The sequence below is a fragment of the Saccoglossus kowalevskii genome, chromosome 14, assembly GCF_978046115.1.
Source record: "Saccoglossus kowalevskii chromosome 14, keSacKowa6.1, whole genome shotgun sequence".
Lineage (NCBI taxonomy): Eukaryota > Metazoa > Hemichordata > Enteropneusta > Harrimaniidae > Saccoglossus > Saccoglossus kowalevskii.
In genome coordinates this window covers 32607939-32620288 of record NC_140654.1, presented here as the reverse complement: position 1 = coordinate 32620288, position 12350 = coordinate 32607939, and the positions used below count along the sequence as shown (strand labels likewise).

The following is a 12350-nucleotide window of genomic DNA, read 5'->3' as shown; positions in this document are numbered from 1 at the left end:
GATGCTGAATTGTTTGAATTACGGACATTGAGTTACAAAAATGACCACGCCCATATTTCACAAACCACACCCAAATTTTAACACAAATTTAAATTATCAGATAATCTAACTTTGAATCATGGGAAATATACACGTTATACAAAACAAAAAAATTATATTAACCGCAACTCACAGTTAATTTAAGTTTGAGTTACTGAATGTGAACGTATAACAAAAACCAAAATGTATATGGGCATGGTCATATTTGTAACATGATGTCCATAACTCAAACAACTCATCAAACATATCGTCCTGGGCTGAGTTTGTATACCATAGTTATCCACACACAAAAACATTATTGTAAAACTGTACAATTTTATTATTTACAAGTAAATGTCTGGAAAATATAAAAGCTTATGTAAGGTTGTTCCATTGACAATCAAAACCTCAAAAAAATTTAAAAACAATAAGAACATTATTTTTGACTTTGTTATTCATTTTAGACCCAACACAGGATGTGACTAAATGCCTGTACATTTAATGGAAATGAATATAGCAGACATTTGGTAGAAATATAATGAACCATTCGGTGATGAATTAGACTTTTGGCAGCTGGTATACAAGGGCAAAGTATGAGTTTATTGGAAATGAAATTGGACATTTGTCTACTAAGAACACTGATGCAAATCTGAATAATCACTCTGGAGGCAAATAAATTTCTCAATACTAAAATTGGTTGGTACAGTCAACATTGTGTATAAATAAAACATGTACAGACTTATGTATACAGTGAATTTTTATGAGGGAACTATTAATGTATTTTTTATAGAAATTTATAAAATATTGAAGATGCAATGGGGCTGAAAACGTATATATATTTTTTAAAATTTTGGTGACCAAATTGGATTACCGGTATGATTTATCATAAACTGAAAATTTTTCTTTTGAAGCAAAATATTCATTTGATGAAAAATGCACACATACAATGACAGTTTTATGTATTGTAAACATACCACAAAAAAATACTGCATATGCACATTAGAAACTATGTTTCATTGAGTAACAACATTTTTTTTTCTTCATCATAAATCATATTCTCATCCATATTGCATCTTCAACTCTGGAAGATTCTCTGATTTCATTCAAATCCTAAGAACATGCTTTTATTGAATATATGAACCATTTGATAACGCTGTTACCCATAAGTCTTTTTATTTCCTTCAATCATTGGGAAATTTCCTGCCATGCATAAAATAACATGTTACAAGTTGTTTTCAATTCCAATTTATATAACAAAAACATGCATGCCTTCATGGAAGCCACTGTAAAAGACGAAACATTACTACTGGCAAATGGCACATCAAATGGGGTTACTATATTCATCATAGAATATGTTATTATGCAAATATTATGCAAAAAAGTAGGTAAAAGTAAACTTATTACATGAAAAAAGGTGAATTGCTTTCAGTCAACCAGCAGTCCATACACTAATACATTAATCACAGTTGTGTTACAATTTATATCCATAAATTGTCAATGTAAAAATATTCCCACTCACTGGTAAACAAATAAGTAGAATCCTGTTGCTACCTTTTCAGTTTTACTACATTAATAAATGTAAATATTTAAAGAAAGTACAAATGAATAAATGGTCAATCATCATAGTTGACCTTTAACCCTTGTGATGTATATGTATTATGTGTATAATTAATCATTATGACCCAAATCACTTTTAAACCCACACAAATGATAATTTTTCTTCACTGTTATTGGTTTTTATTACTAATAAATTGGACCTTACATGTAACATAGATATGAACTTTAAGTATACAATGGTGTATAACGAAAATTAACAAGTTTATTCAGAAAGAATAATACTGAAATTCACAACAGATGTGAAAAAGATTTCCTAAACTTTTGACATGTTTATATTAGCTACATTGATGATATAAAGTTGCATTTCAGCCAAACATGAATTTGGTTGTTTCTTAGGGTGTCATCATGTCACCGGATCACACATAGAATTCTGTTTGAAAATGATATTCAATGTGATGTAATTATCATTGAGATCAGTCTAAGGTGCACACAAGTCATTTGAGTTGTTTCCTGTATAACCATTAGACCCCTTCCTTTCAAGTTTATAGAACAATTATATTATCTATTTACCACTGCATCCGATCAGACTTCAAGCACTGAACATTTCATACTTCCTGGATTAGCTTAATTCAGCACGTATCTAAAGCAGAATTTGAACAGCAATGCATGATGGGATGTATTGTACTAACAACAATAAATAAACAATCAGGCAATACATTGAGCAGTATAAACTCCAAGTTACTCAAAATATTAGTTTTGCTGAAAATCTAATTTTAATGGTACATCACATACTAGTAGTATGCATATAAAAACAGTAAGGTGATCATACTAGGTAATCTCTTCTGACCGACCTTGAGACAAACCAAAATGACATTAAACATATTTTATGTTTCATAGGTATCTGAGTACATGCTACATTGTTGTTGTGTCGGATGTAAACAAGTAAACATTTGAATGTACCACACATTTTACAAATAACGACGATGTCTGTGATAATTATAAATATGTCTGTATGGTTCTTACGAGTAGACTTCTCGGTCAAAATGGAATTACCCATAACAGAAGTTAAGCCCTGCTACATTGTTAAATTGACAAATGCACTATAAACATGTCAGTTAAACCAACAGCTGTACTATAAAATCATATATCTGCTACATACAAGCTTCATTCTTGCATCCATGTGGGTTGAAAAGTGACATCTTTGCATATACTGTGAATGTAGTGAGATTATTAGCCACTCCTCATAAGATGACCACCGATTCATAACACATCTCCCAATTCACTTTTACTGTGTCCATTCTTTACTTTTTCCTTTGTCCTAACATCACTCTGTGCAAAAAACAAAACAAAAAAACACATAAGAATTGTTACCATATCAATGACCTTACCAATAAAATGTGTATGTCTTTGGGTGAAGGGGAAAGGATATACTGGGTGAAGTGGAGTAGATTTGCAGTTATTTTCACAAATCCACATCCTATTATCAGCACAAGATGTAACTATATACAAAGACACAAGAATTGGAAAATACAATGGAGTCACCAAAGCTATGTCTACCAAATATGCTAATTATTCACCTGTTTTTATTTTGCTGATAGGTGAAATTTGCTAAATTAAATCCTCATGAACTCATTGTTTCCCTGCTAATTTTGTGAACTTAAAACCCGGTGAAATTACTCAAAATAGTGAAAATAACTGGTAATACAGCATTCTTTGTGTATGTAAAAAAAATATTGAATTCACAGGCACCAAATTATTTTCTCAAAAAGTGGTTGAATAGCATTTTATCACTTAAGCTGCCAGATACAAAAATAATATTTGCTTGTAGCTTGATTCACAACAAAAACAAGTGTGTGGAAATAATTTACTGAAAAATCTGATATTGTTATAAGGTATTTAATAAGATTGCATCCAAGCTGTTATACATGGTGTAAAAACAGTTGCAATGAATGCAGTAACCTTTCACTTATATAGCCTAACAATTATGTTATAACACTTTTTATTTCTACTTTGCTCTATTTCCCCCTATTTGTACAGATTTAGGAAAATAATTCAGTTGATGAATATTGAGAGGAAAATGCATATTTTGTAATAGAATTGTTGTCACATTGTATTCACCGCAGTCTTCTTAAACATATGTCAAATATTTGTTTAAATATGTAAATATTGCAATGAGAGAAAATCATTTAATATGTTTGGTTTCAGTACACTAATTGGAGATGAGATGAATAATATTATAATATTATAGAAAATACAAGCAAAATTATTATAAGAAAATTACCCACTTCAAACCATGCAGCAAAAACAAAACACAACAAACAGACAAGAATTTTAGCCAGCAAACACTTCAACACCATTTCACTATTTTACTTTTATTAGTATTAGTATAACAAATGTGTGTGTTATGAGGTTTGGGTGTTTGTTGGTACTGCTACTGTTTAGCTTTAACAAATAGAGACTAACCAGCAACTGATGTATAACTTTTAACAGTGTAACATGTATATATCAGCATTCATTTTTCATTGCACTATACAATGTAGCATTATTTATTGTGTGTGTGTGTGGGGGGGGGGGGGTAAATACAAAAGATCACTTTCAATATGACTTCAATTATCATTTTTCTACCCTGTATATCAAAATATATGTGACAGTTCAGATAACCCACTTGTTTACAAAAGCAAACTTATATGTATATTTTTTTATATGTCCAATTTTTTTTTTTTTAATTATCCTACTACATTAACTATTTAAATGTTAAAATGTTAAAATTACCCGAATATTTTATACATTTACCAGTATATGTATTTTGCTTTGCTTACTTTGGACCAAATAAGAATACATGCAGGCATATGAAACAAATTATGCAGGTTCATTATGTTAAAAGTTGACTTAAATCGGTGCTCCAGGGGTTAAGGGTCACCTAACTACTTAACAATGCAAATTGGATGCCATTTCAGATGTGATGTCATGTTATTCAGATGTGATGTCATGCTATTCAGATGTGATGTCATGCTATTCAGATGTGATGTCATGCTATTCAGATGTGATGTCATGTTATTCAGATGTGATGTCATGCTATTCAGATGTGATGTCATGTTATTCAGATGTGATGTCAATGTTATTCAGATGTGATGTCATGTTATTCAGATGTGATGTCATGCTATTCAGATGTGATGTCATGCTATTCAGATGTGATGTCATGCTATTCAGATGTGATGTCATGCTATTTCAGATGTGATGTGATGTCATTTCAGATGTGATGTCATGCTATTCAGATGTGATGTCATGTTATTCAGATGTGATGTCATGTTATTCAGATGTGATGTCATGTTATTCAGATGTGATGTCATGTTATTCAGATGTCATGTTATTCAGATGTGATTTCATGTTTTTTCAGATGTGATGCCATACTATTCAGATGTGATGTCATGTTATTCAGATGTGATGTCATGTTATTCAGATGTGATGTCATGTTATTCAGATGTGATGACATACTATTCAGATGTGATGTCATACTATTCAGATGTGATGTCATGTTATTCAGATGTAATGTCAATGTTATTCAGATGTGATGTCAATGTTATTCAGATGTAATGTCATGCTATTAAGATGTGATGTCATGTTATTCAGATGAGATGTCATGTTATTCAGATGTGATGTCATGCTATTCAGATGTGATGTCATGTTATTCAGATGTGATGTCATGTTATTCAGATGTGATGTCATGTTATTCAGATGTGATGCCATACTATTCAGATGTGATGTCATGTTATTCAGATGTGATGTCATGTTATTCAGATGTTATGTCATGTTATTCAGATGTGATGTCAATGTTATTCAGATGTAATGTCATGTTATTCAGATGTGATGTCATGTTATTCAGATGTGATGTCATGTTATTCAGATGTGATGTCATGTTATTCAGATGTCATGTTATTCAGATGTGATGTCATGTTATTCAGATGTGATTGTGGCTGTGGGAATTTGGTTCGAATAAATCGCCACGTTTATTAAATCTCCACAAAACATACAACAGACTCAAGTGATCGAGAGAAAAAATCATGGGTAACACTTGCATAATTAGCATGTTTGAGGTCGATTCCATTGCTCATAGGGGGTAACTCTTAATATACGAACACATGTTGACCTGTGCCCTGACAGTGATGTCATATTATTCAGATGTGATGTCATGCTATTCAGATGTGATGTCATGTTATTCAGATGTGATGTCATGTTATTTAGATGTGATGTCATGCTATTCAGATGTGATGTCATGTTATTTAGATGTGATGTCATGTTATTCAGATGTGATGTCATGCTATTCAGATGTGATGTCATGCTATTCAGATGTGATGTCATGTTATTCAGATGTGATGTCATGTTATTCAGATGTGATGTCATGTTATTCAGATGTGATTTCATGTTATTCAGATGTCATGTTTTTCAGATGTGATGCCATACTATTCAGATGTGATGTCATGTTATTCAGATGTGATGTCATGTTATTCAGATGTGATGTCATGTTATTCAGATGTGATGTCATGTTATTCAGATGTGATGTCATGTTATTCAGATGTCATGTTTTTCAGATGTGATGCCATACTATTCAGATGTGATGTCATGTTATTCAGATGTGATGTCATGTTATTCAGATGTCATGTTAATGTTATTCAGATGTGATGTCAATGTTATTCAGATGTAATGTCAATGTTATTCAGATGTGATGTCATGTTATTCAGATGTAATGTCAATGTTATTCAGATGTGATGTCATGTTATTCAGATGTGATGTCATGCTATTCAGATGTGATGTCATGTTATTCAGATGTGATGTCATGTTATTCAGATGTGATGTCATGTTATTCAGATGTCATGTTATTCAGATGTGATGTCATGTTATTCAGATGTGATGTCATGTTATTCAGATGTGATGCCATACTATTCAGATGTGATGTCATGTTATTCAGATGTGATGTCATGTTATTCAGATGTCATGTCATGTTATTCAGATGTCATGTTAATGTTATTCAGATGTAATGTCATGTTATTCAGATGTCATGTCAATGTTATTCAGATGTAATGTCAATGTTATTCAGATGTGATGTCAATGTTATTCAGATGTGATGTCAATGTTATTCAGATGTAATGTCAATGTTATTCAGATGTGATGTCATGTTATTCAGATGTGATGTCATGTTATTCAGATGTGATGTCATGTTATTCAGATGTCATGTTTTTCAGATGTGATGCCATACTATTCAGATGTGATGTCATGTTATTCAGATGTCATGTTAATGTTATTCAGATGTAATGTCATGTTATTCAGATGTGATGTCAATGTTATTCAGATGTGATGTCAATGTTATTCAGATGTAATGTCAATGTTATTCAGATGTGATGTCATGTTATTCAGATGTGATGTCATGTTATTCAGATGTGATGTCATGTTATTCAGATGTGATGTCATGTTATTCAGATGTGATGTCATGTTATTCAGATGTCATGTTTTTCAGATGTGATGCCATACTATTCAGATGTGATGTCATGTTATTCAGATGTGATGTCATGTTATTCAGATGTCATGTTAATGTTATTCAGATGTGATGTCAATGTTATTCAGATGTAATGTCAATGTTATTCAGATGTGATGTCATGTTATTCAGATGTAATGTCAATGTTATTCAGATGTGATGTCATGTTATTCAGATGTGATGTCATGCTATTCAGATGTGATGTCATGTTATTCAGATGTGATGTCATGTTATTCAGATGTGATGTCATGTTATGTTATTCAGATGTCATGTTATTCAGATGTGATGTCATGTTATTCAGATGTGATGTCAATGTTATTCAGATGTGATGCCATACTATTCGGATGTGATGTCATGTTATTCAGATGTGATGTCATGTTATTCAGATGTCATGTCATGTTATTCAGATGTCATGTTAATGTTATTCAGATGTAATGTCATGTTATTCAGATGTGATGTCATGTTATTCAGATGTGATGTCATGTTATTCAGATGTGATGTCATGTTATGTTATTCAGATGTCATGTTATTCAGATGTGATGTCATGTTATTCAGATGTGATGTCAATGTTATTCAGATGTGATGCCATACTATTCAGATGTGATGTCATGTTATTCAGATGTGATGTCATGTTATTCAGATGTCATGTCATGTTATTCAGATGTCATGTTAATGTTATTCAGATGTAATGTCATGTTATTCAGATGTGATGTCATGTTATTCAGATGTGATGTCATGTTATTCAGATGTCATGTCATGTTATTCAGATGTCATGTTAATGTTATTCAGATGTAATGTCATGTTATTCAGATGTCATGTCAATGTTATTCAGATGTAATGTCAATGTTATTCAGATGTGATGTCAATGTTATTCAGATGTGATGTCAATGTTATTCAGATGTAATGTCAATGTTATTCAGATGTGATGTCATGTTATTCAGATGTGATGTCATGTTATTCAGATGTGATGTCATGTTATTCAGATGCCATACTATTCAGATGTGATGTCATGTTATTCAGATGTGATGTCATGTTATTCAGATGTCATGTTAATGTTATTCAGATGTGATGTCAATGTTATTCAGATGTAATGTCAATGTTATTCAGATGTGATGTCATGTTATTCAGATGTAATGTCAATGTTATTCAGATGTGATGTCATGTTATTCAGATGTGATGTCATGCTATTCAGATGTGATGTCATGTTATTCAGATGTGATGTCATGTTATTCAGATGTGATGTCATGTTATGTTATTCAGATGTCATGTTATTCAGATGTGATGTCATGTTATTCAGATGTGATGTCAATGTTATTCAGATGTGATGCCATACTATTCAGATGTGATGTCATGTTATTCAGATGTGATGTCATGTTATTCAGATGTCATGTCATGTTATTCAGATGTCATGTTAATGTTATTCAGATGTAATGTCATGTTATTCAGATGTCATGTCAATGTTATTCAGATGTAATGTCAATGTTATTCAGATGTGATGTCAATGTTATTCAGATGTGATGTCAATGTTATTCAGATGTAATGTCAATGTTATTCAGATGTGATGTCATGTTATTCAGATGTGATGTCATGTTATTCAGATGTGATGTCATGTTATTCAGATGTCATGTTTTTCAGATGTGATGCCATACTATTCAGATGTGATGTCATGTTATTCAGATGTCATGTTAATGTTATTCAGATGTAATGTCATGTTATTCAGATGTGATGTCAATGTTATTCAGATGTGATGTCAATGTTATTCAGATGTAATGTCAATGTTATTCAGATGTGATGTCATGTTATTCAGATGTAATGTCAATGTTATTCAGATGTAATGTCAATGTTATTCAGATGTGATGTCATGCTATTCAGATGTGATGTCATGTTATTCAGATGTGATGTCATGCTATTCAGATGTGACGTCATGTTATTCAGATGTGATGTCATGTTATTCAGATGTGATGTCATGTTATTCAGATGTGATGTCATGTTATTCAGATGTGATGTCATGTTATGTTATTCAGATGTCATGTTATTCAGATGTGATGTCATGTTATTCAGATGTGATGTCAATGTTATTCAGATGTGATGCCATACTATTCAGATGTGATGTCATGTTATTCAGATGTGATGTCATGTTATTCAGATGTCATGTCATGTTATTCAGATGTCATGTTAATGTTATTCAGATGTAATGTCATGTTATTCAGATGTCATGTCAATGTTATTCAGATGTAATGTCAATGTTATTCAGATGTGATGTCAATGTTATTCAGATGTGATGTCAATGTTATTCAGATGTAATGTCAATGTTATTCAGATGTGATGTCATGTTATTCAGATGTGATGTCATGTTATTCAGATGTGATGTCATGTTATTCAGATGTCATGTTTTTCAGATGTGATGCCATACTATTCAGATGTGATGTCATGTTATTCAGATGTCATGTTAATGTTATTCAGATGTAATGTCATGTTATTCAGATGTGATGTCAATGTTATTCAGATGTGATGTCAATGTTATTCAGATGTAATGTCAATGTTATTCAGATGTGATGTCATGTTATTCAGATGTAATGTCAATGTTATTCAGATGTAATGTCAATGTTATTCAGATGTGATGTCATGCTATTCAGATGTGATGTCATGTTATTCAGATGTGATGTCATGCTATTCAGATGTGACGTCATGTTATTCAGATGTGATGTCATGTTATTCAGATGTGATGTCATGTTATTCAGATGTGATGTCATGTTATTCAGATGTGATGTCAATGTTATTCAGATGTAATGTCATGTTATTCAGATGTGATGTCATGTTATTCAGATGTGATGTCATGTTATTCAGATGTGATGTCATGTTATTCAGATGTCATGTTATTCAGATGTGATGTCATGTTATTCAGATGTGATGTTATGTTATTCAGATGTGATTGTGGCTGTGGGAATTTGGTTCGAATAAATCGCCACGTTTATTAAATCTCCACAAAACATACAACAGACTCAAGTGATCAAGAGAAGAAATCATGGGTAACACTTGCATAATTAGCATGTTTGAGGTCGATTCCATTGCTCATAGGGGGTAACTCTTAATATACGAACACATGTTGACCTGTGCCCCGACAGTGATGTCATACTATTCAGATGTGATGTCATGCTATTCAGATGTGATGTCATGTTATTCAGATGTGATGTCATGTTATTCAGATGTGATGTCATGCTATTCAGATGTGATGTCATGTTATTCAGATGTGATGTCATGTTATTCAGATGTGATGTCATGTTATTCAAATGTGATGTCATGCTATTCAGATTCAAATATAATTAATAGGGGCATTTTTTTAGAATGTATTACTCATTTAAACAGATAGAAAAAAACTCAATAAAAGTATTTAAGCAGAAAATGCCAGGAGTTTAAACAAAGCAGCCAAATCCAAATATGTAATTTTACAGCAGCCACTCATCAATGCACACAGCAAAAACCACCAAAGTCTTTACTTGGCATGCTGCTTATCATATTCCACTTACCCAGGCTTGATTTTGTCTCCAAAACTCAGACAAATCAGTCAACATAGAGGAAGTACAGCTCTTCTGATGATCAGTATCTCCAGTGGGCGAGGACAGAGGTGGTAATAATAGTGGTAGAGGAAGTTGTGGAGGCAGTGGTCTTAGTGGTATATCACTTACCATACTCTGATTATGCATCCGTAACCGTTCTAGCAATACATCAGTGTATGCTGGTGTTAGTGAATCATTTAGCTCTAGAGGGCCGTCCAGCTTCTTGGCAAGAGATTTAGAACTCTCTTCAAGAGTAGTGACGTAGTGTGGTTGATGTGAGTCATAACTAGTGGATTTCTAGGATTAATAGGAAAGGCAAAGTAATAGCAATATTAGGTATTGCGGTTAACACGTCAAACATGGGGGATGAAATTAAAATACATTTCAGATATAACATTTTCATTTAATGATGCAGATAATGTACAAATTTGCAAATTATGTATCCACCTCAATTCTCAAGAATCTCTTCTTAAAAACTAAAAATATTTTAGTTTTTATGATGTGAAAAAGAAAGAACATAATTCCATAACTTTTTAAATAAACATTTTTTGATACTAAAACTGAATGAGATACCAAAGGTTACAAAAATGAAAAATAAATAAAGCTGAAATGCAATTTAGTTTCACATCAATTAGTTAGGGAGCTCAATACCCCTTATCTTAGTAGTGTTAGTGCACTCATAACTTTGAAAGCTATCCATAACCTTTACCTTACTGGCATATTTAGGCATTCCATTACTCATAACTAGCAACGGTGTTGTGGTTGTAGCATCAGGGATTATTGATAACTAAAAATCAAATCAATTATTAAACATAAATTAAAGACAGTGATTGGGTGAAAAGAATATTTTACTTTTAATTTATGCACTTAATTCTAAATAAAGAAAGTTTTTTTAAATTTGAATGAAGGCAATTGTTGCTGAGGCTCTTGTACATGTTGAATGGCTGCCACATGCTTCCCACAAAGCTACATGAAAAGATGAAAGCGAAAAGAATTAAAAGTAGGATTCATGGAGACGATTAAACCAGTGCTGTGCTGAATGAGAGAGAATACCAACATCTTCAGAACACTAGAGTTACTTGTACGAAAGAAACATGTTTGTCAGTCTGTCAAGTTAATCTATTTCAGGTATGAGGGTATACCGTATTTGCTCTATTAGTAGTGCATCTATTTCAGGTATGAGGGTATATCGTATTTGCTCTATTAGTAGTGCATCATATTCAGGTATGAGGGTATACCGTATTTGCTCTATTAGTAGTGCATGTGCTTATTTTAATGACAGAGGTCAAAATAAGTTTAATTTTAATGATTTAGTAAGCAATAAATGGTTTGGTTTATGTGCATCTTTATTAGAGATGTGTTTCTAATAAAGCAAATAAAATATTGTAAAATCAGTCTTATTATCTACCTAGGTATTTTTCATCTAAAACAGCAGTACAGCACTAGTTCAAAGTTACAGACTATATATATATATATATATATATATATATATATATATATATATATATATATATATATATATAACCCTTAAATGCATTAAAGTTTTATGCTATTACCAGATATGCTATATTTATCATTACTATCAAAAGGCAACTTTGAAATAACTTGATTTTTACTATATATAAATAATTGCACAATATTTTTATTAGGTTGAGATCAACAGACATGAGTGATTACCGCAGAGTTTT

At 31.8% G+C, this 12350-nt stretch overlaps 1 protein-coding gene across 10 annotated transcripts in view; it reads right to left on the bottom strand.

Moving 5' to 3' along the window:
• Positions 1-334: 334 nt before the first annotated feature.
• Positions 335-12350, bottom strand: part of LOC100369281 (uncharacterized) — a 190135-nt gene continuing 178119 nt past the window's right edge. For 8 of the 10 annotated variants that reach the window (XM_085508146.1, XM_085508153.1, XM_085508149.1 and 5 more), the window contains 3 exons: positions 11372-11449; positions 10792-10959; positions 335-2904 (listed from right to left, as the gene is read on the bottom strand). In XM_085508146.1, the coding sequence (XP_085364272.1) occupies positions 2836-2904; positions 10792-10959; positions 11372-11449 (315 nt within the window). In that variant the 3' untranslated portion in view covers positions 335-2835. Of the gene's footprint in view, positions 2905-10791; positions 10960-11371; positions 11450-11492; positions 11629-12350 lie in introns of those variants that run through there. The other 2 variants (XM_085508150.1, XM_085508152.1) reach the window with 2 other exon arrangements.